This window comes from Diprion similis, chromosome 8, assembly GCF_021155765.1.
Source record: "Diprion similis isolate iyDipSimi1 chromosome 8, iyDipSimi1.1, whole genome shotgun sequence".
NCBI lineage: Eukaryota > Metazoa > Arthropoda > Insecta > Hymenoptera > Diprionidae > Diprion > Diprion similis.
This window is the reverse complement of record NC_060112.1, coordinates 4,071,339-4,096,582: the sequence shown is the minus strand read 5'-3', so window position 1 is coordinate 4,096,582 and position 25,244 is coordinate 4,071,339. Positions and strand designations below refer to the sequence as shown.

The 25,244-nt window shown below is 35.5% G+C and overlaps 1 protein-coding gene across 1 annotated transcript; it reads left to right on the top strand.

The window, feature by feature from the left end:
* Positions 1 to 1,055: 1,055 nt before the first annotated feature.
* On the top strand, positions 1,056 to 13,655 carry LOC124410097 (adipokinetic hormone/corazonin-related peptide receptor variant I-like). The gene is made up of 6 exons (XM_046888244.1): positions 1,056 to 1,268; positions 8,855 to 8,976; positions 9,785 to 9,890; positions 12,160 to 12,367; positions 12,792 to 12,984; positions 13,394 to 13,655. Exons 1-6 carry the CDS (start codon positions 1,209 to 1,211, stop codon positions 13,608 to 13,610), a joined length of 906 nt encoding a protein of 301 aa, XP_046744200.1. The 5' UTR covers positions 1,056 to 1,208; the 3' UTR covers positions 13,611 to 13,655.
* The last annotated feature ends 11,589 nt before the right edge of the window (positions 13,656 to 25,244 follow it).

The following is a 25,244-nucleotide window of genomic DNA, read 5'->3' as shown; positions in this document are numbered from 1 at the left end:
AAAACGGATTTTTCATCTAAATAATACTTTTGTAAGTCATATATGAAAATGTCGCTAAAATAAATAATTAGATCCAATTTAAAAAAAATTACGCTTACTCCTGACGTCGTTAATATCAAATCTGACTAAAACTATTCACACGTCGAGGACGACGAATCCACTCTAGTCCAGTTTAATAAAATCCTTGCATATGGGTAGTTTCATTTCATTTAACCTGTAGATTACACCTATTTTCCATTAAATACGGGTTCTTCTAAATCTGCTGAATGCGACGTAGTATGTATATCGTATGAACGTCGCTTTATACTACATTCATGACTAATTTCACGAACATTTACACTCCAACGAAAGAACTTTTAGGAAAAACCGCAGACATGTGTTATAATGGATCCTGAAACTTTTAGAAGTTTTGTAATTTCGGTTTCAAAAGCAGCCACAGTTATTGCTGAATTGAAAATAATTGCCAGTAGGGGTGTACTATTTGTAATTGAATCAAATAAAATTGGACATTCGATTTATCGAATAATTCTTTTCGTTACGATTTTCTCGTTTCATTTTGTTTCATCTCATTCAACAGGAATGTAATGTATTTATATTAGGTGAAATTTTTTCAATTCGCGTCAAGTTTATATGTGAAAAACAGTTTGAAAAATAGAAAAAAGATTTACTTCAGCCTGTGAAAAATTCTTAAAATAAAACTTACAATATGGAATATATTTTCAATTTCGTACAGTGATTTAGTTTCTGTGGTTCCGAAGAAAGCAACAAGAAAAACCGACTTTTCACATGACGAAAAATATTTTTGCTTTTTCTTCTTGCAGCTCGACTGCCACAGATTCGTAGTTACGGTACTTTTCCGCCAAGCAATTAGTTTTGAAAAACAAATTATTTAAAAAAACCAAGATTTCAAGATTCGCACGCTCTTAATTATTAACATTTCACTACATCGCTACAAGGTATAAAATTTATATTTAATTAAATTTAAATATTTCAGCATTTCTGGTTGTGAACCCAACGTAACTAATGACAGTCAGGATCGCGACTTGGACTCAGAGGTCGTCACTTTTCCACCACAGTTGAGATTCACGGAGCAATCACTGAGCGTGGTTATCGTATACTGCTTATTATTCGTAATAGCTGCGGTGGGAAATTTGACTGTATTCATCACTCTGTCGCGTGGGAGGCACCGGAAGTCAAGGATATCTCTAATGATATCGCACCTGGCAGTTGCCGACCTCCTCGTTACGTTTCTTATGATACCGCTTGAGGTAAGTGGCTCAATTCCGTATTCACAATACAGCTAATTTCGTTTGATAAAAAAAATTTCGTGGCATGTGAAAAATTAAATAAATAAATTATTCATTTTATATTACCATTTCACTTGGTGTTTATCGAATTGTTATATCCTTAAGCCACGAAGATCTCTTTGTAAATACAAAAACAAAAAGTACTAAAGTGAAAAACAAGAGCCTGAATATCAGCGCTTCATCTTAAAGTGATTCAAAATGCAGGACAAAAATCTAGTAGAATCGTTCGTTCTCATTGTACGATAGCTCATTTCATTCAGAACACTGGTTTCTACAAAATCATAAACAATTTTCGTTTATCGTGTTGGTATCCTCGAATAATCAAATTCACCGTTTAAATTATTTTATTTAAATGTTTAATTTAAATTTGCTGACGGACGATGAAATGAAATATAATAGATTATCGAACATTTCGAAGCGATCTAAAATATCATTTTATCATCATGCATAATTGCCATTGTCTTGCTTGTCTCGTCGATTGATTTTCTCTGCTCATATACTTGGTTTAAAATGTTTAGAAAACACCGTTTTATTCCTAGCCCACCCTGAGAAGAATTCTATTGTTCACGGCAATCCTATTTCCTTTTGGTTCTTAATCCACTATTGTTCAAAGCAATTGTTCACTAAAGACGGATTGTCTCGATACCCTGATTTCTGTTCACATTTGAACGATCAAAATATAAGTGGATAAAAAACTCTTCTTTCACCACTTCTTCTTTGTTTATAAAATAGAAAACTTGAATAAATTACACGCAAAAATCTTTCTATTCAAATAATTGAATTGGTTGAATAATCAATGATCGCAGATTATTCGAAAGAGTTAATTATTCAAATAGCCGATCGAGCTATTATTCAGAAAATCTTTGGTTCGAAAATATAGTTGAAATCGTGGGAAAACGGATGATCGAAGTCTCCGATTATTCTGTAGACCCTACAGCCATCATAGAAATTCACACCTCGACCAATGTGAAATCCAACACCGCATATAAATGAACTCAATTGACGACCGAAGGTTTGAGCCGCGCAACACACGACCCTATCGAAAAAACACTATTACTGGGGTTCAATTCTGTTATACGAAGCGATCGGTGCAGAATTCTTTAATGCTTTCAGATATTTTACAACGTGTATGTGGTAGAAGTAATATGATCTATAGAAATTCTTTGAATGTTATATAAAGAAGGGGAACAACTTGAACCCGAGAAGTTTTATAAACTCGTTTTCACACCGGTTTGTATACCTTTCAAACTTTGGAATGATGAACGCCAAAAAGTGACGCAAACGTGAATTAACAAAGTTCGTCTGATCGTGAAGATCTGACAAAAAAAGAACCGAATGAATCCTGATCGAATTCACACTTATTCCATTAAACAGTTTTACGAAATTATTTTCTGCCGTCAAAAATCTCCTCACTCTATATAGTACTTGATCCTATAAACCAGATCGGGGTAATTCTAACTCGAGGTATTATGTCGAGGATGTAGCAGGCTTTAGAGATCGAGGTATATACGCGCTGTGATTTAATCCACTTTGACGACCCCAATTTAAACAGCTTTCTCGTAGGAGTAATTATCCAGTTGATGGTGCGATAGTCATGATAATCCTAGAACGCCAGACTGAGGTGGATATCCACTCCGGACGAACCTTGAAAAATGAGGTTTTCGCTGATTTTCATGAATTAGTTCGTTTTTGAATGGATTTTTGACCAATTTAACATCGATGAAACTGATTTTGCAATGCGCCAAAAAACGAGAAGATTCATCTACTTACGAGATCCATTATTGGTCTGGGAACGATTTTCTACGAACATGAAACACGCGGGGTAAAAATTAACCCCAGTTTGTAGTATGCAGGTGAAAAAAATAAGTTCGTCGTTCTAGGGTTCTAGTTAAAATCGTAGACATATGTTGCATCTGCAAGCCCGCGTTATACGCCGGTGAGTTAATCGAGCAGGAAACGTTTAAATTGCATCTCAAGATGTCGTCGCCATGGCGACGTGCAACGCGGTCAAGTTAAGTTCGAAGCTTGGGGCAACCGCAAGAGTAGCAGAAGTGCCGATTTGATAAACGGGGTTCCCGAGAACTTGCGGGAAAGGATGAAATTATGATTACCCTGACTCTGGATGCTTTCAAGCTCGTGCATATTTACCAAGCTTTAAGCTCACGCTGCGTCGTTGGCTTGTGATCGTTATAAAATATGCTTAGGCTTCATTGCGGGTTGGAGTGCGGATTTAATTGTCCGGTAATAAGCCTGACACCCCTTTATGGCTTGACGTCACGTACGGCAGGTGTGAAAGCTTGCGAGAAAACGGAGGGTGGCGTGAAGGCCTTGCATGATCGATGTTGAAGTAGGCCAGCCGGGTGCGACGAAGGCAAGCAGGGAATAAAAAGAAGGCAATACAACGGAAGATGTGATATCGCTGTCTTGATTCACGTGCTTGCAAAGTGAGATGCATGTTACTGGATCCGAAGTGAAGTTTATAGATATATTAGTTCCTTGAGTTTGAATCGATACACTTTTAGTCTGTCCTGAAGGGGTTAGTGAGATGAAAATCAATCGACAGTCGCATATTGAGTGAGCTCTGATATTTTTCCTAATAGTAAACAGAAAAAGGCAGAAAATACTCGCGTCATAAAAAAAGTGCTAATGATTACCGATTTTTTTCATTTCAAATTGGTTTGAAACCGTGAGAAATATACTCATAATATATTCCTCACACGTCGTTCTATGACAGATTAATTTGTTAAAAAATCGTTTCCTTAAATCCCATCTACATATTTTTATCATCATGATGTTAATATCTTTAAATAATTCATTTTATAATATTGCATTGATTTTTATTTCGATCAACATACGTAGCGCAACGTGGCATTTTTAATGCCATTCACCTGTTTACCAATTACCTATAAGTAATCTTTGATATTGATAAAAAAAATAAATGGCGTTTGTGGTAATAACATGCTCAGCGAATTATTTTTGCAAAATAGTAAAAAAATAGGACTCTATCGTTTACCTACACATATCACCGCAGTCAAGATTATTGCAATGAGAATCCATAAATGCATTGTTGCAATAAAGATGGCCCATTACTTTGGTAGTGTTATTGCAATTTGAATCCATTACTCGTTACTCCGGTAATGGGTAATATAATCCGAACCCATTACTATAGTTACTTTGGTAATAATTAATAAAATTCAAATCAATCACTCATTATTTTAGCAAAGTTTACTGCAATTCGAATCCATTAATCAATACTTAGATAATTACCAATTATGTGATCATCCATTGTTAATTATTCAAGTAATTAGGAATCCTAGTTCCCAGAACACTGATCGATTCGGTCCATGCAAATTCTCGGTGGACAACGGGATCCCTATGCGGTCACATGAACACCACGACTAAAAAAGATGTGATCAATAATTCCTTCCAAAAAAATTTAAACAAAAATTTCAATCTCCTGCGACGAAAGTGTATGCGCAAGAAACTTTTGGGAACGGTACGCCGGAAATTTTCTGCCAAAAGTTCCTTGCGCATGCATTTCCATCGCAGGAGATTGAAATTTTTTTCAAGACACATACTATCATAATATAAATTTCGTTGAGACGAATTTTTGATCGCATCTTTTTTAGTCGTTTCAAAAATCGAAAACTCGACATTATCAAAATTTCATTCTAGTCCCCCTTAAAATTGACGGACTCCCCCCTCGTACCGCTTATGCTTAGAAACTGGTATCGGCTTACCGGTCTCGATCACTTCTCGTCTCTACCATGTCTGCAGCTCGACTGACGATCCTCAAAATCGGTGCGCTACCCCCGCTCTCCTCATTTCTACCCGATTGTAGCGCCGGACTGAAGTAGCTAATCTAGGAAACTTTTGACTGACAATCCTGGATCCGTTACTCTTATACATACTTTCAACGTAATTCAACTCAAATCTCTATTTATAGATACAACAACAGAAATATCTTTCTTTTTTGATCTTCACTAAAAATTATTAGCAATAACGTAATGATAACATTTTCTTTTTTTTTTTTTTTGTTTCATTATTAATACTGATGCGTGAAAAATATTCTTACGGCACGTGCTAAGTTGAATCCATACGAATTTGCGTAGCAACAAGATTCTTTATCATTAGAGTTTTTGATCAAAAACGACTTTTACGTGAGAGGGTTTTAGCCTCGTTTTCTTTTCTGAAATATCCTAGAAATTTCGGTAAAATTGAGCATGATACAAATTAGCTTAATCTTAGAACGACACAGAAGAATCCAGTATGTCTCACAAAATTTAACGATATTTGAAAACATCCCAGATCAACGTTAGACTTATCAATTTTTCGTTCATTTCGTTCGTAGTAATTTTTTTAAATTTCCCACAAGATCGAATACGGTACGTTTAGCAAAAGTTTTGCACAACGTAGCAGAATTTTTTTCTCGAATATCTCGAAAGCTGGACTAATCAAATTTTGGTTGATTGCAATTTTCCGGATAATCGTTGAAGTTACGAGACGCGGGTCGACGGCATGTTTTAGCACGTGTTTAAAACAACTAAGAAGTTTTTTTAGAAATATTATTTCAGAAAAGTGCCGATCTAATTTCACATAAGTAGATAGAAAAATTCTTTTTTGATAATATCGAAGGTGATTGAATTCGGATTGTCCAAACGGGTTTTCCCCAATCTGCAGGAGCACACTTCTGCAAGATTCACCTTGAACTGCATAATTGGAGGCAAATATTGGTAAAATCACCCTTAATTGTACGGATGAAGGCGGATTTCTATAAAATATGAGCTACATTACATCTATGCATTTGGATTTAACCTACGTTAAAATGCCCGTGAATCGCAGTATTTCTCGCTGTGCAACGCAAACTTTTTCAAACTTGTTGTTAGACCACGAAACGAGGGGGTGATTCGTATCGTAGTTTCTAAAGCAGCCAAGCAGCAGCAGCGAGAGAAATAAGTAAAGTCTTAACTAAATCTCATCTGCTCAATTGGATTGAACAGAGATTGAAGTTAATCGTCTTTCGCCCCCTTCTCTTCAATCACAATTACCTCGTCTGGTGCAATTTACTTTTTGTGCAACGAAATCGTCTAGTTGAAAATAAGGGGTGCAGCAAAACTTTCAGAAAGTGTGAAAAAAAAGGTTGAATTCGAACTTTTTATATCATGGCTTGATTTGAACGTCTTCGTATTTTCTCGACACCGCATTTTCACCAGCGTTTTTACATGAAAATGTAAAAGTGAAAAGCTTGAGAGTAAAAAGAGCGGGAGCAAAAAGCAGAAAAGCATAACTCACACCTTGGACGTATGGTGTATGAAATATATTCGAATATGAATAGATGATAGACGATTTAGGATTACAGACGTGTCTACACTCCAGGTGAATACCAGGCTTATGAATTATGTAACGGGTGACGGGAATAAACTCGCCATATCTATAGCTGAGAACCAGAAGACCGTAAGCCCACTACGTTTTTGACTTGCGGAATAAATCCACTTTTCTTAATTTTTGTTATGGTAGTAAAACCGTCGACAGTCGGCAGCAACTATGGATAACACCTTTTTCGTTCTTAGCCTTCGTATGATTGGCTTAATGCCAGTCATCAGCACATCTGAGTCGAAAAAATAGCTATCGAGAAATTCTCCAATTTAGCGAAAGAAAATAGCAATTTGAGAGCTAGGATCTCAAGCCTTGAGAATAATCTAGAAGGACTGAAGAGCATGGTAATATATAATATAACAGAAGCTGCGGATGTGAAGGAGAAGATATATGTATTATACAGTGATGAAAGTCCTCAAATGTTATTGACCTTGTCAAGTAAATGTGCAAGCTCGTCAAGGACAGAAATACGAGGCCTATGTGTATAAGAGAAGGATCCTAGAGAAAATAAAAACTATCGAGGATCCTGCTTCTTCCGTTGTGAATGGTCTTTCAAAGGAACAGCAAGAAGAGGGTAAGAAAAATTTCAAAGTGAAGCTAGAGCTGCGAGCTAAAGGTTTTAAAGTGATAATAAAAAATAAGAAATACGTAATCAATCAGGTATTGTACGCTACAAAGGAAGCTCTGGAGTTCATTGGTCAGGATAATGCTATTGATTGTGAAGGTAGAAAAGAGGATTGGATACCTCTAGCTCAGATGCCTTCCATTTCTCGCTAGCTAACAGCAAGAAGAGATCAAGACGAACCAAATGAAGCTCAAGAGTGACAAGAACGAGAATGGGAAATGAAAGAGAGGGAGAAAACCAAGTATTCCAGCATGATGCTTCTACAGCTGTGTAATGTCTTACGTCGATATTGAGAGAAAGGTTGATGTGGCTGAGAGGGAAGGACGATTACTCAACCCTTAGCAGCAGGGAGACAAAGGCAGCAGCTTGTCGCCTGATCTCCTGGAAGCCAAATGGAATCTAAAATATGAATGATATAAATCTCGGATTGCAAAATCCGATATCCCATGCATTTCGGAGACACGGTTGGGGGTACGCCTTCTCTTACAAGGAAAGGCCCCGAGCCCCCCCCCCCCCCCCCCCCTCCCCCGCGATTTCGTTTGTCAGGATAAGTTATTTTTAGAGATGTTATTCTTCATCGAAATCTAAGCGACATGTTTTTCTTTTATTGGCGGAAAAACGGTTTGAAGGACTGAAATCAACCCCCAAAGTTGGGGATCTCAGTGGTAGTTTCGCAGTTTCGCATATTTTCAGTTGACATATTTGAATGAGAGCAATTGGAGGATAATTCTTGTGGTGAATAATGAAAAATGTATCTTGTGCGACGGAGACGGGGTTATATGATGAAAAATTGTAGAGGTTGAAAGTCAAAAAATATTTATAATTAAAAAAAGTATTGCTCATATTTGAAAGCAATGAATTATATTTGAAAGAGTGGAAATACATAAGGGGTGAACTACCTCTATACGCGTGTAACTAAGGTCCCATTAATTAGAATTCTTATTTGCAAGAAATATTTACAGAGTTATAGATAAGAGCATAAAACAATATTTTTTCTCACATATTTGTTCAGAATATTCAAGAGTATGCTTCGTTAAATTGATGAGCGTGTCTGCAAAGAATGCAAATGAAAAGTATAATTGGTTTTCACAGATGGGTAATATTTTTTCAAATCAATTGGTCAACTAGAAATATGGAATAATGTGAGTGCAGAATTGTTGAATGAGAAGAAAATAAGTATAATATTAAACTACAGTGAGTGTCCGAGAAACATTGACTAATTAATATATCTTTTTTTATCTTCAAATTAATGGATTTAGAATTAACTGATTTTGGATAAAAGTATTGTTAATAAAATGATCGTAGCTCAAGTGAGATTAATGAGTACCTTATACCCTAAACTAACTGTCAAGGGTCAGTTGTTTAAATTTGATAAGAAATTCCGCCCTTTCTGTGGCGAAAAAATGTAATTGAGAAAGTTGCGCATCGACGCCAGATTGAAAATTGCTGCATTAGAACGCTGCTTGTTTACTTGGCTAAAATTTCCTCCACCGAGACCTTTCATCTCGAACATTTACGCCACCTTGAACATATCTTTGTATTCCAGGTGGGATGGCGTCTGACGGTTCAATGGGTCGCCGGAAACTTGGCCTGCAAGGTTTTCCTTTTCCTGCGAGCGTTCGGTCTCTATTTATCCAGCAACGTCCTGGTCTGCGTCTCGTTGGATAGGTCCGTGGATCAATATCCTCACCAAAATTATTTACTTTCGACCCTTGCCAAACATTCGCACTAAAAGGCATCGTAATTGCAGGACCTGGTAAAAATGTCCCATGGAATCCATCTCGTTTGTTCCAATTTCAGATGGGATTGTACAGGGATCCGGCGAATCCATAGGAATTTGGAATGGACCTTGATGAATTCTATGGATTCACTATAGAAATTTTCAATAGAGGGAGAAGGGGTTGCAATTTTTCATATGAAATTCGGAAACACTGTATTTTTGTGTGAAACCGATCGCGAGTTATGCCTGAAATATTTCCGAACATCCGCAACATCCTCTTGTGAAGACTTTTGCTCCACTGCTTAATTTTACAGCATGATATTTTTTATGGAAATTTGAATGGTGCCTACGTGTTTTTTCCTATCAACAGAGAAATGTGTTCAGAGGGTGAGGTTACACTTTGAAATGGGAATAATTAAGGAGTATCTTTCAAGCTTAACATATTTAAAATTGAGAAATTCAAATGGATCCAAATGTGAGATAATCTTGATAGTGCATGATGAGAAACCCGCATGAAAGTGAAAAATTTCATAGAATGCACTATACCCGTGGAAATACAGATGATTGCTCTAAGAACAAAACTATTGCTTATATTTTAATTGGATCAAAGTTAAATAAGGGATGAAATATCCCAACATATCTTTACACTACGATTAAAATTATTGGTATCGATCTGTAATTTATTTTCGTTCTCCTCATCGATCTAATGAACTCTGGATCTCGATCATCACCAACGATCAGTTTGTTTCACCGCAGGTATTTCGCGATCTTGCACCCTCTAAAGTTGAACGATGCCCGCCGTCGCGGGAAGATAATGCTGATTGTTGCATGGATCTGCAGCCTTCTCTACGCAGTGCCGCAGGTGTGTTTCTTGCTTTTGTGTTTTTATAATGATCATTCCGGAAAATTCTACGCATCTTCGTTACTTCTTAGTCTGTGCTTAAGATTGTATTTTTTATTGTTGGTCTTCGGTATATCGCATAATCACCGATTCTTCGCAACTGTAAGCAATCCGGGATAAAATTTTTGGATTTGTCTGCCTTTTTCACACGCCAATGCAACTATTGAAAAAACTATGCTGTGCAAAATTTTGACGTACAAGTTTAAATGATTTGGAGAAAATAAATATTTCATTTTTCCACGATCGACAAGATTTTTTGGCTTTGTATTATTTTTTAGCCCTGTCGATGATTAATAATAAAAAAAAATGCAAAAATCATTTTCGGCGTGAGAATGTCAAAGTTCGGAAAAAAAAAAAAAAAAAATTTGGTGTTCTTATGCACGAATAATTCTTACCCCTTAGAAATTTATTTTTTGATGAAACGATCGTATATTTTTACGTTTCACAGAAAGAGAATTCTTTTTTATTACTCGTGGAAGTTGTGTTTTTCTTTTAATAAAACTAGATTTCGTTAAGTAGGGTTGAAAAGGATGACCATCGGATGAAATTGACCATTTTTTTTTGCATTAGTTTTTTAATTCAGTACTTTGTTCTTAAAACATCAATTACGCCAAAACAGGATTGATTTTACAGTAACGATAGTTGCTTTTCACAGTTTTTGAGACATAAATTTCTAAGCATTCATTTTTCACGCAATTTGTGGATTCATTTTATTTCTTACATGTAACCGAGAGAATTTTTTCACGTGAAATTGAATGCAGTTTAGAAAAAAAAAAAAAAATAATCATTCAAGTCTATTTTGGGCAACACTTCTATTTCCCATTCTACAAGATTTAGTTCAACTACAAGAAAGACACGAACTTTCAAAAAAAAAAAAAAAAAAAAAAACACCCTTTTGTTTAATGAGACCACAAATGCATAGTTTTTACAACAAAAAGTGGATCATTCAGTGGTAAAAAATTCACTACTGAAAAAATTGACATTTTTGCCGTGAAAATTTATATTTTTTGCCGTCTAAAACGGTGTCTCTCCATTTTATCTATTATGAGTCACGTTAATTAATTTAAGCCCAAATTGCTTTACATATATGTATAAATAAAGAATACCTTGGGAGATAGAATAGTAAGTTAGAAATTAAAATAGAGTATGTAATAATGTGTAGGTTGAATAAGAGATGAATGCGGAATTCTGAACCCTAGACGATCGATACAAACAAGTTTAAAGCATTCGTCAGTTACAAGTGCTCGATGGACGGCTGATTGAGAGCGGATTGATGACCAACTCACCTAATAAATTTACGACAATGAAATTACATGAAATCGGGTTTGGCCAATTAACAAGGGACAAGAGAAAAATCAGACTCAAAGGGTTAACATTTTACGAATTATTGCTTTTTTTCATGTAAAATAAAATTTGAGAATAGCAAGAAAATCGAAAAATTGCTCCCGGATTGCCGAGTGAATACTGGCAGCCCAGGGATATAATACATAACGTGAATTCCTCTTGAGAGGATACCTCAGTAAGACTCCGAACTTGTTTATTTTACTTGAAATCTTACATATCAATTAAGTTTCACGAAACAAGAAAATTAGTTCGATTCAGAAGCTTCTAATGAATTTTTTATTGATAGTTTATATTAAATGTCGCAGAGGTGAAGGTTTTGAAAAAAGCTTCTAGGCTCACAATTCGTTTTATCAGAACTTTTAATTAATCCTGTTGGCACAAGGAATAAAAGATGCTTCCCAATTTGCAATTTCACGATTAATTATCAAATCCACAAGTACGGCATTTTTCTTATATTACGTTGCCATTATTTAATACCTAATTTTTCAATCTTACATACATGTTGATTTAGATCAACAAATGGTAATATCAAATTACATTTTCGGATAAAACAATCTGTTTCAGTGGATTCGCGAAGAATAGTTTTCTAAACAGAATGATTAGATTTTCAAAGAACTCATCAAGCTTACAAATACATGAATTTGAAAAATCTTCAATCCATGACAATGCGTCACAATAAAATCAACGATAGATATTCACTTTCGACTGGTGAATTTCATTAAAATTTTTCAGAATGAAGTTGAGATGAAAAAATTTTTCGTCTCTAATTTGGAAAAAGCATAACGATATACTATTTCACTGATTTTCAACACTTTTTTTTGTTAATTCTAGGTATGCAAAAAACAGAGCTTACCTATACTAGTTTTTAATTTCTATTTGATTGCAGAGTTTCATCTTTCACGTGTCATCTCACCCCGAGTATCCGAATTTTCAGCAGTGTGTGACGTTCGGATTTTTCATGAACCAGGCAGAGGAGATAGCCTACAATCTGTTCTGCGTAGTTGCCATGTATTTCGTACCTCTTTTAATAATCTGTTGTACTTACACCAAGATATTGTGCGAGATAAGTAACAAGAGCCGCGAGAGCAGACAAGGTTGGTACACCTTTCGCCATACTGTGTGTGGCTTTAGAGTAGATTAAATTATAATGTATGCAGCGGTACATGAATTATATTATGATTAGACGCAACTTGGAGAGTGGCTTGGGACAAAGGTGAACAGAATTGTAACAAGCAACTTCGTACTCAACACTGGTGAAATGTGGTCCTTCTGTAGGAAATTGATATTTATACATTAAACGAGTTTATAAAGTATTTAATTCGTAGCTAAATTAAGTAAAGACACATAAATTGCCATTGAAAACTCAAATTTTGACAAATGTATTGTTCCGATCAACCTCCCCCCCCCCCCCCCCCCAAAAAAAAAAAAGTTAGCGAAGCTGGATTATCCCTTTTGTCAGATATTTTTTCGCCGGGTGTTTAAATGGGATTATTTCATCGTCGGCTTAAAATTTTCCAGACACTAGGGAATCGGAAAGAAGACGAACCAAAACCAACAGAAGCACAAACAGTGCCGCTGGAGGGCGATTGACTTTGCGTAGATCGGACACAAGCACCATAGAAAGGGCGAGGAGCAAGACGCTGCGTATGACCATTACCATCGTATCGGTGTTCATTTTTTGTTGGACTCCGTACGTTGCGATGACCTTGTGGTGAGCGATAAGATTGACGATTTTAAAGCAGTTTCTTACAACGAATCGAATTACTTGAGCCAAATCATGATTAACTATTAAAACAGAAGTAAAATCGATTTTTTACCACCTATTACCTGCCATTTCTTTCACTCGCATTGTCTTCTTTTTCTTACCAATTTGAACGAAAGCACTATCAGTACCGATCAAGGATGTAAAAGGATATACTCGACATATTTTTTAGACAAGGAAAATCGTTCATTCAAAAACCAAAAATCATCGTAATACGAAAAAATAATTTTCTTCTCAATTCCAATAAAGGATTCAATTTGAGAAAGGAATGTCCTTACTGCACGGATTTAGAGATATTTAATCTCACTAACCAACATCCGTATCCTGAATTCAGCTGACATTTTTATCCTGTTCGCAGGTACATGTTCGATAGGGAGAGCGCGATGAGAGTCGACACTTGGCTCCAGGATGCTCTTTTTATCATGGCCGTGGGAAATTCCTGTGCCAATCCCCTGGTCTATGGAAGTTACGCCGTCAATTTCCGGCAGGAATGTTCAAGGTGTTTTTGCCTCTGTTCAAACTCCCCGGAAGCAAACCTTGACGTCAGATTAGTCTGTCGAAGCACGGGAAAATGAAAAAACACTGCCGTGTAGAGAGCGGTTGCCCTGACGCTCTCTAACGAAAGAGAGATGCATTTCTGATTGGAGAAAAAAAAAAAAGGAACAGGGAAGCATAACAAAAACTATCAAGTTGCCCAACCTAGTGATAATTTCCAAAACGGACCTACGGGAAGTTATTATGAATCCTCTTCGATTTGCGGTCGTTTTTGAACTTCTCAACACGTCCCAAGTGAATTTATGACCAATCATTGTTAATTCCCGCACGTATGGATTTAAGGATTTCTCGACAGAGTCCAAAGTTGACTTTTCAGTGAAGCTGAAGCTTAATAAATAATGAATTCAATTTTGTTATGTGCTAACGATCAATGGAAAAATTGTTCACTGTTACATCGTGTATATATAGTGTCTATAGGGTAAAAGTCACGATTACCTAACAGAATTACGTGACTAATGACTGATCCTGTTCCTGTATTATAATATTGGCGGGTCATTATTTTTCTAGAGATGTGATGCTCAATGCCCTATTTTGTTGTGTGCAGACGATCAGTGGAAAAACTGTTTATAGTTATATGTACATATATATGTAGTGTCTATATGGTAACAATCACGATTACCTAACATAATTGTGTGTTTTAATGACTGATCTTGTTCCCGTATTATAATATTGGCTCGTCATTATTATTCTACATACGTGGTGCTCGCAGTGAGAAACGATTCGTTTTTAATGCGTGTATAATGTTAAGCGTCTTTGATGAATATCGTGCCAAAAATCATGAGTGGTTGATTGTTTACGATGAATAGCCTACTTGTTAAATTAATTATAAAGGCTTAGACGCGTTCATTTCATAGTTGGTGGGAGGATCCCCAGGTGTGAATGAATTTGGGGTTTATAATCAAACCGACCAAAAATCACAAAAGCAAATTGACTTCTTTTCGATCCAATGATCCAAAGATCCAATGTCCGCCGAATTTAGCCAGGAAGTGATTATAGCCATCAAATTCAAGCATTGGGTTAAGTCTGTGGGCCAAAAATTCAAAAGATTAATTTCCCGGATTCGTTACTGCAGTTTGACGATGAAATCTTTTTACAATATATAATATACATTATATATTATATTATTCTTTGTTAGTTAAATAAACGAACTCTCTAGTATCATATTCTGATGATAAAAGCGGAACATTTTATGAGGATAGATCGTGACCCTTGTGTTGTTTTTTCATCGCAGCTTACCTGTATTTTGAAAACCGGAAGTAGGTAATGATATAAAAGCGATGAACGAAATCATTCTCATAGACTATGCCGTCATTCTGTCAGATTTCTCCCTTAACTCGATTCTCTTATTTATGTTGGTAGCTTTTTAACACATTTAATATTCATATCAATCTTTTACTCAGTCATCAAAGACCTGAAAGTATTTGTGTCAATAATATCTTCCGTAAGATGATTATGAGTGCGTCAACGATTTTTCGACCTTTTATATTTAGTTGTAATAAGAATGTTGTGTACATATAATGTTGATTATGTATGATAAATAAATTGAATGTACATACATCATGCGTTTCAAGATAGCCAAACTAAATCTTCAAACGGAATTTAATACTAAGGATATCGAAACATTGATTAATACTGTGGATATAAGAAATGTAATCTTGATTTCGAAAACCGTTACACGATTTCATAGATTTCAAGAAAATTCGAAACGAATGAGAACCATTTCACGTTTCAAGTTCAACAGTTTCCGAGTAACGTATTTCGAAATATTATAGAGTTCAACGTGTTTTCCAAATACTTTATCGAAATGTAAATATTCCACAGTATTCAAAGTAATTTCTACAATATTCCAACCACGTGAGGAATATTTTCAAAATTTTACACCTTTCAAGTGCTGTGAAAAGATCTCCCTGACAATTGTGTATCAACATTCGACCGATGCTCAGTTTCTGGGCAGTCAACTATTGACCGTCAGTCGGTTAAGAAGTCGAAAGATTTCCAGTTACCGACGGTGTAAGTAATTGAAACTGAGCTAGCTCTCGGTATTTAGTGTAGATCTTTCGTGACAGTCCGAGGTCAGAGTGGGTGGTGTGCCAGTCGGTAATCTTAGCAATCGGACATTATTTGCCGGTAAGAACGGATGTAAACAGTTCTTTCGTCGGTAATTTAACATTTTCGATCTTTGTATAACGGTGTATAACGGCGTGTGATATAAATGGACAAGCATTGACGTCGGTATGTCAGTCGACCAGGCCGGCATTGCAGGAATCATACTTATTGGCTATTCTTCGAACGTCGGTAATTTGTCGTTCAAATTTTTTTCCCACGTTGACTTCTATAAACTTGGCTCAGTTAACTAGAATTAAATAGCTACCTACCTAATAGTAGTTGAAGAATTGCAGGTAGTGAGCCTGATGAAAAGACTTAAACAATGTAAATTTTTTTTTAAAATTATTATGGTGTTAGGTTTGACACTATTTTTATACCCCCCGTAGTCCCAAAAAGTTCACTTCATTTATGGTGTTAATAAGCAGTGTTACAAGCTGGGTGTTGATTCGGTAATAGCAGCAAACACCGATTCAACATCAAGCTTTTGACACTGATTATTAAGCCTTCATTAGGTCCGTAAGCTTTCGTGGGAGCCATTAAGCGTGTGGGGTCTTTGGAGACCCTGACGAAGTTGAACGACTCATGGCTGCAAAATAAATGACGGAAACAGGCAACAGCTTTTGGTAAGCACCGAAAATGACAGGATCGGAAAATTTTTTTGTAGCAGCGAAGAAAAAATATACAGATCTGGGGTCTCTTTGACCCCCACTCGATTAATGAAGAGTTAACACCGCAAACGGAGCGGACTTCTCGGGCTGATGTAGATTGAGACTGAACTAAATTTCTGTGATCAGAATGGGACCACCTCTAAGGTGTCAAATTAATACTTGACTGAATATCTATTGTCACCAATGATAGTTTGACAATGTGCAAGAGACCACAGAGGTGACGTAGGAACACCGAAATTAGTTGTTTTATTTGAAATTAAAAAATTCACCTCAATATTTTCGTAATAATGGATTTTTAATTCAATTTCCAATTGTTGAACACATTGTTGTTGCAGCGTGTAAAAAAGTTATAACTTTGCAGACGAGGAATCCAAGTAGAGGCCTTGTTACGTTCCACGGATGACCATAGATGGTTGGTTGGAATCTTGAGTAGTTGAAAAAAGCCGTTTTAACCGTTTTGTCAGGGCTATTAGATCCTTGATTCGTATTTGTTGCAGGAGGAAACTAAACTTATGCACGTTATTATACTATATGGTATCGTAATTCTCCCGTTAAACATTATTAAAAATATTCTTTCAAGTCAACTAAAGTATTTTACAGTCAATTTTGCATGACTTAATCACGATTAAAAGATCATCCTTAAGCTTCGAGTTGATTACATGGATTACATTTAAAACCTGGTCGATACTTTATTCAAACTTTTAGAATCATGAGTACTTATCTGAGAAGAGTTTACGTACATTGCAACGCACGCAAGTTTGACATTAAATTTGTTTTTTTTTTAATAGGTGCCTTATTCCTACACCAGTTCTTTGTTGAGGGTTTAATTTTTATTTTTATTTTATTCCGATTCACTTATGCTAAATATTTCTTATAACTGTCATTTTTTTATCGTTCTTGTGATTGAAAATGTGACCGATTTTTAATAAGTGCAGTGTAACTTGGGTGAATTTTTACATGTCACGTGTTTCGATACGTCATTTGTGGTTGCGAATACATTCTTATAAATTGTCGATGCAAGATTTTCTCGTCGATTAGACAAGAAAGCTGGGAAACGGAATAACCGCTGATGTCGAATTCACGTTATTAATTTTTACCCCATCCCATCGTAGCTCCTTCCTGCGTCGTTCATCGGTACGGCAACCTGTTGATTCGTTTAATGATTAGCTACAGACGAGTGGCACTTTGTTATCAAGTGTATTTCGAGTGCTTGACGTTACAGCCTTTACAAGCAATTTCGTCAAATTCGGAATTGGTAGCAGCTGATCGCCTCACCGATTGTGAAAGAAAATTTTCATTTTTTCATGAGGGCTGTGAGAAATGATCACAGAATGGTTTCAAATGTTATTCAAGTAACTGAAAAATAAACCGCACAAGACACTTTTCATTGCAATGAGAATTGTCAGTTCATTTTCTGCTTGCTAAATTTTTACATTGGTTGCAGGAAACGTTGCCTGTTTGATAAGGATTTTGAAATAAACCGAAAAATATTGGGATACCAGAGTGTATGAAAAGATATTTAATTTCGAAGTTAAAAATTTACATTACGTTGCATGATTTTTGTACAATTTTCATAAAAATTGAAAGGGTTAAGCTTTTCAGGCCATCAAATAGTTTTTTTTAATGAGTTTACTAGAATAAATAACTAAATGATTCAGTATTCTGAAACAACTTTGTATAGTTTAAAATGTCTACTTCTATGAATATTAGCTATAAGTGCATCAAATTTCCTTGAGGTATTTTTTTGAAGTACAGTGCTATTTAACCGACCTTACAAAAAGAGGAGGATTCCAATTCGTCACGTATGTTCTTCTATATATCTTTTCGCGCATAATTTCCTCAACACATGCACCGATTTAGATGATTCATATTTTATTTGCAAGTCTTTGCAATTTCGAGATGTGGCCCAATTTTTTGTTGTATGCAAAAGATCAAATTACGAAACGAGGGGGTGATTCATACCGTAGATTAGAAAGCAGCAGTGATAAGGAACTAGTGGGATGCAAAAAAAATTATCGTCTTAAAAATAGGTAAGATCGAATTGTCGCATTCGTAGTCCTCGATAACTCATTGTCAGTCTAGTTCGTAAGTTGTTACTTGTTCGAATAAGAAGATCGATCGGGACAAATTAACATGCGAGGAACAATTTCGACGTGGGAAATGATATTGAAAAAGGTGCGAATACAAGTAAAGGAAAAAACAATAAACCGATTGGGTAATACGTCTTGGAATGAATTATATCCAAACAAGTACCAGCGAATTGTCATAAATTAAGAGCGAAAAAAATGTTGCAAAATTCTGAAAATTACAAAAATTTACGAAATCACTGTTACAAGTATTTTATAATCGGAAAGCAAGAGATAGTAAAAAAAATTGTGCCGCATCTTCATCGAATAATTGAATTTTTATGGATTATGGATAAAAAATGATTTTGTAAATTACGAACTACAGTAATTTCTCATAATGATGATCAATGGCGCGATAAGTTAAAAAAAAATCGCATGTCACTTCACCTGGCTTGTTCTCTGTTTTACAGCTAATTAACAACGTCACGCTGAAGCCGCGAAAGTGGTTGAATATTGACAAATAACACAAATTCCGATCACTTATCCAAATCCATATGATCATTCGGAGAGATAAAACAGTTCCAATTCGAGTTTCTTTCTTCTATCGTGTAAAACTCATTGTCAGCAACTCGACACTTTGCAAAATGACTAATTGGGAAAGGACCGTGTTTACAAGTAAACAGTTCTACCAGTTCGTTGCTAGAAGTGACGGCCAAAGAGTTTAAATTAGATTGAATTAGATTCAATCAAATCAAATCAAAATGTAGGAAATTGAAAATTGAAGATATGAGAAACGAAATTTTTTGATCCACATTGCAGAAACTAATCTTTAGAGCAAATCGGGATAAGCGAACTTGTAGCACTGTTCACTCGTAGGACTGATACTTGCAGAAACGATACCCTCTCCATCAATTCAGAGAAACCGCATTTTCTAATTTACAAAATAATTATTTAATGTTTATCGTAATATTTCTTATTCACAATTAACACACTCATCGTTGATACATTGAACAGGTTTATTCATTTTCTTATTCACTGGTTGGTAAAGATGAACGAATGAATGAATTTTTCTCTGAATTATTCACAATGAACCCTTGAGCATTGAAAGTATATCTTCATTGTTTCGTTGTTTTTAACGAAGAATTATCGCCACGTTTTAAGTCGTAGTTGCTCGATATTTTCCACTAGGGTTTACCGATTAGTTTCAACTTGTCTTCGATTGTGATACCAACAGTTTTAAACATTACTCGAGGCTCCTAATGTTTAACTGATCCTTCAAACGTCGAGCGACCGACTGGCTATAATTGCTACAGCAATGTTGGCTATCCGTTTCCACCCGATCAATACAGACGTTGCTGTGGCGAATTGAGAGACAAAGCTCAACTATAATATAATTATTATTATTTTGTTTCTAACATACACATTAGGGTGTCCGTTATTTCCCGAATTGGTTTTATTTGCTGCCACCCCCTAAAGTTTTCAATTTATTTTCAATTTGCAAAAAACTTGAAAAAAAAACCATAAACCTTGTTTTAATATTAATTGTAATGTATTGATTACGATATTTAAACTGTTAAGCTTTTTCCAGATTATTTCTAGAACGTTACTTTATAAATTTAATGATTATATAAAAAAAAAATTATAGTTAATAGAGATTATATAAAAAGAAAATTATAATTAATTAAGCTGATTATTTTTATTTAGTCAATTATTTGATCAAGTTATTTACGTCGTCACTTCCCCATAACGTCTGACGAGATGTGTATTTATGAAAAATCGCTATTCCGCACTTTTAGGATTTTCCGAAATTATAACAAAAAAAAAAGAACAATCATTTTGCGGAAAGCAAACTTCTTCAAAGTTAATCCAAAATTGCACAATAATGAATATGTCTACGATTTTTTTTTTTTTTTTTTTTTAACCATCAGGTATTGGCCAATATTCCTCCGATATTTCGTTACGTTAACGTTCCGTCGTTCCGAACTTCACCTCGAAACGTCTGGTAATCGACTGCCAGTTTGACCATGGCCTTGGCCATCCAACTCCCAGTGCCACAGGCGCGCCTGTGTGCAAAATCCACGCCTACTCATAATATATAATACGAAATATATTCTTGTACCTGGAGCAATCCATCCCACTTCGACCTGAAGTCTGATCCTTGACCTCAGGAATTCGGCCCGCGATTTTTTATATGATTGTCTTCCCATTCAAAAGCACCAGTTTTTTTTTTTTTGCAAATTTTTTCGGCACGGTTTGAGTTTCCTACAATTTTTTAAGATGGTTTTATTTATCGACACAATTTAAGAAACTTAGAAAAAAAATCTTAAAAACCGGGCATCGAATATAAAAGTTTTTAAGCCTAGAGCCGAAAAGGGGAGATTTTTTCTTCTCAGAGTTTTCAAGCTTATTCCGAAAAAAGCCGTTACAAAAATTAAAAACCGTAGTCATTGTACTATGGATTTTTTCTGAAACATTTTCATATGCTACATCGGATATTTGAAATTTTTGCAGATTTTTTTAAAGAGTTTTTTTTTTCTATTTTTTCTTTATTTTGCTAATAAAGATTTTTGCAATCGCGATCAATAAATAAGAAAACCTAATTTGCGATAATAAAAAAAAAAAAAATGCTCAAAAATTCGGTGTGGTGTATGAAAATGTTTCAACAACCATCTGTAGTAAAATGTGTCTCGCTTCTAATTTCTTAACGTTTTTTTTTTCGGTAAAAGCTTGAAAACAGTAAGAAGTAAAAATTGAAAATTTTGATACCTGACGGTTTATTTTCCAGATTTTTAAATTGTGTCGATTAATAAAATCATTATAAAAAATTGTACAAACATCAGCAAATGACCTCAAATAACTTTTGAAGGAGTAGACTTATCGTAAAATGACAAGAGACCTTTTTTGTAGAACGTTCAATTTCCTACAAAAACGTGTTTATGAATTTTCTGTACGACGCGTCGTTATCTAGTTATAAAAATCGCAAGGAGCAAGAACCATTTTTGCAATGTTATTCTTATGGAAAGTAGAAAATCGCGATGAGGCACCTCTAAATATCAATATTAAAATCTGAAATTTTTATGGTATTTCTTTTTCGTCATCTTGAACAATATTTTCAGTATACCATTGAAAAAAAAATAGTCAATTTTTTTGATACAGTCTAATGAATATGAATATGATTGCAAGTCTCGCACGAAAAGCCAAACACCCTGGATTTTTGTCACATTCGCTCGTTACCCTCATGTCTATTGAGAGTCGTTGTTACATGAAAATGATCAGCGATTCCAGCATGAGAGAAAGATTGAAGAAAATATTAAATCTATATCGCATAAAGAAACAGAATAAAGGAAGTCACGTCATGTCGATACCAACATCAGGCTGCTGGGACGTTGCTTACGTACTTTATTTTAATTTCTTCTTCGAAGTTCTTCGATTCCAAACAACAGCACCATCGCGAGCTATTTTCTATTATCTTATAGGTCAGGTGACGTCAAAGGTTCAGTGGGTCATCGGAAAATTCTGTCTCTATTTATCCGTTCAGATGTCCTCGTCTGTGTCTTGTTGGACAGGTCAGTGGATCGATATTGTCACCGGAACTACTACATTCTGGTTCTTTACCGCCATTTACGGTGGAACAAATGATGGATGTGGCTGGACGATATTCCATTTTCTATATTTGGGGCATTCCGTGCCAAATCAATGGATTATGCCCCTTGAGTACTGTTTCAGTAAGGTATTTATAAGCAAAGTTGTGACACAGTCCAAGTTGAAGTATCGCCTCGTTCTCATTACATCGTCAGGAATTGGCAGAAATTCCAAGTCTCGTAGGAGAGGATTAAATAACTGAAAGACGATAGAGACGATCAAAGGCTATCGTATTTCGACTAAAGAACAGTGCAAAGAACAATATACTCGAATGAGGATGAGACGATACTCGATTTACACGAGTGGCTGAAGCTGCACCTGCATTGGCTGCTCCAATCGTTGCAGGTATCGAATTCCCAACTTTCTCGGGCAATTACTCAGATCGGAAGTCCTTCTAAGACCTCTCCGATGCCAAAAGAGATCGCTACTTTTTTTAAATTGCCAGATCCAGGGCATAGCTTCCGCGGGACGTCAGTACCTTTACTTGTTGCTACAGGAGCTTACATCGCAATATTGAACAGGAATGGTGGCTGGCAATCAAAGAATGTAGCAGAAGGCAAAGTGGAATCGTTTATAAGCAGTAAAAGACTGAGGAGTGCTTTATAAGTCTCTTATATGTCCGAATATCCAAATTCAGGTTCTAAGATCTGGAGGACGTAACAATTAAATTTATATTAAAAATAATAGAATTCTTATTTCTTGTAGATAATTTTGAAAAAAAAATTTCCGAAGTCATGACAATCAACGTTAAATATTATTTGGAAATAGTTAAATTTACGTTAAAACCAATAAAATTCTATTTTTCGGAAAATCATTTCTACGCGTATTTTGTTACTTTGTTATTTTTCGTTTTTTTTTTTTGTGTGTCTCTCGTTCCGGTCCACCGACAAACTACACTCGTGCGAGAATCACTTACTTCACGCACTTGTAATGTACTATTTCGATGTTTTACAGATGCGAAACGCACCTGAAGGGGAAGCTCTTAGCCTGGTCCCATCAGTATCACTCCAATTAGCCACTTTTTATATTTTTTTTTCAAATTTTCTTACAGAATTTCTTTCGGGTCGTACCCACAATCCCTGTATCAATAAAACCTCTCTAAAAATTCTTGAGTAATTCTCCAAAGTCTAATTTTTCACGCTGACCATTTTGAGATTCGTCTCACAGCGACATCGTATTTTTCTATTTTCTGGATCCCTCCACCCAGTTTTCGCCTTTCATTAGAGCGTGGTTACATAGCCTGTGGCTTAGCCAGCTACGCTTCGGCGAGCACTGAACTCCTCTCAATCAATTCCCGATTTCATCGCGTTTATCCATCCACTCTGGCGTGTCTCTTCTGTGACCCCAACCTCCCTCCGTTTATGATGGCTCATGTAAGCCACTAATTGTAAGCCGCAAGTAATTGGTCCTCCGTTCCTCCGCTAAACATGGCTATCGTAAACCGCGCATGTTTGCTCCGTACCGAATTCTCTACTGTTTATTAGAACATAGTGAGCTACAAACTAGGTCCCGTCGACGATATGATCAACCCTAAAACGATGAAGATAAATAAATTTTTAGGCATTCGTAAGTTGGTGAAAATTTTCAAAACTTTCAATATTTGTAAATTGCGGGTTATTCTATTGGAATGATTAAAAAATATTTGGGGTCTGAAGATACTGTTAAACCTGGACCAATTTTTTGTAAACAAAACGCGAACATGACGATGGTTGAGATTGGTTTTTGTGGCATAGAATGCCTTATCCTCACTGGAAACAAAGATTGGTACGATTCTGTGACGTTTCATCTGAAACTGTGGAACACTGCGGGAAGATTATACTTATTGTTAGTCGCATTTTGCGCGTTTGATTTTAGCTCTTTAGATTTCAGATTTGCATTTTCAAATTTTCTTAGTAAGGCATTTTTATATTTTCATTTAATTATGTTTGACAAAAATTTTCGATCATCTGCGTAAAGTTGTAGAAATAACGAACACGATCATTTTCGATTTTTGCCCGTATTAGAGTTTTAGAATATTCCTTTGAGTAGGTAACAAATGTATTACGCGGTGTATTGTCGAAAGAAGTTAGACTTTATTCCGAATTTGTGTTAACTTCAGATTATTTAAAAGTTACTCCTGCCACTGCTCTTTGAAATTCTTATCTCGGATCTACAAATCCACTCTAAGATTCCGCACGAAATTAATCTTGTCTGTCTTCAAATAATCTATTCTGTCTTTTTTCATTTTTAGGTAATTGTCGACTATGATTATTGTTGAAACTATAGACGAGCCATGACGAATAGGTTGAATTCGTCACCCAAGGCAGTGCGATATTTTACGTAAGCCACTCTAAATATACGTCGATTGCTGGTCGAACGCATGAAATTGCGATCCTAGTTTCGTGAACCCCGGGGTGAAATAAGGGTTGAATCCATGGCTCGACGTTTGGATCCGTAGTGCGGACTTCTTTTCAATCTTTACTATAGATCAGATAATTTACGTGAGATAATCACGTTAAATGAAGATTTGTTCGGGGAAATCATTAGCTTCATTTCGTTCCAGTCAATTATTTGATTTGATGAAGTTTTAACGGCGTTACGCAGATAGTAAAAATTTGGATGCTTTATTAATTATTATTAGACTTGCTTCTACTGCCAAAAAACATTTCAACGAAATTTCAACGTCAATTCATTACAAATTCAATCGATAATTTTAATTATCGTCGATTCCACTATAAGAATACGTGTAAAATAAGCGAACACATATTTGCTTAAATCTCGTAAACAATCCCATGAATCGATAAAAAAATTATAAACCCGTGATTGAATTGAATGAATCTATTGAATTTCCAAGTTTCATCGGAAACTGATTGTTAATTCTCGAATGGTTCCAACTCCCTTAATTCACGAACTTACCAAAAGTATGGAAACGTTGGTGGGGATCAATGTTTCTTTGCAAATAGCAAAATTTATAACTTTTTGGATAAATAAATTTCTAGTAATAAGAGATGGAATTTTACGTGGTGCTGATAAATTCTGCACCGGTAGAGAAAATTTTTCGTATAATAACTGAATATATTGGGTCAATGGTGAATTAGTCGAGTAAACTATACCTGGCTTGTTAATCAAATAAAAGTTTGTTGGAATGCGATTTAATAGGTCAAAGTTATCAGTTAATACAAATTTAATATAG

Bases quoted from the DNA above. Each gene is read 5' to 3' on its own strand.
- LOC124410097 (XM_046888244.1), top strand. From the start codon at position 1,209: ATGATATCGCACCTGGCAGTTGCCGACCTCCTCGTTACGTTTCTTATG. The intron at 8,977-9,784 runs GTCCGTGGATCA...GTTTCACCGCAG, and splicing joins GTCTGCGTCTCGTTGGATAG to GTATTTCGCGATCTTGCACC. The intron at 9,891-12,159 runs GTGTGTTTCTTG...ATTTGATTGCAG, and splicing joins TTCTCTACGCAGTGCCGCAG to AGTTTCATCTTTCACGTGTC.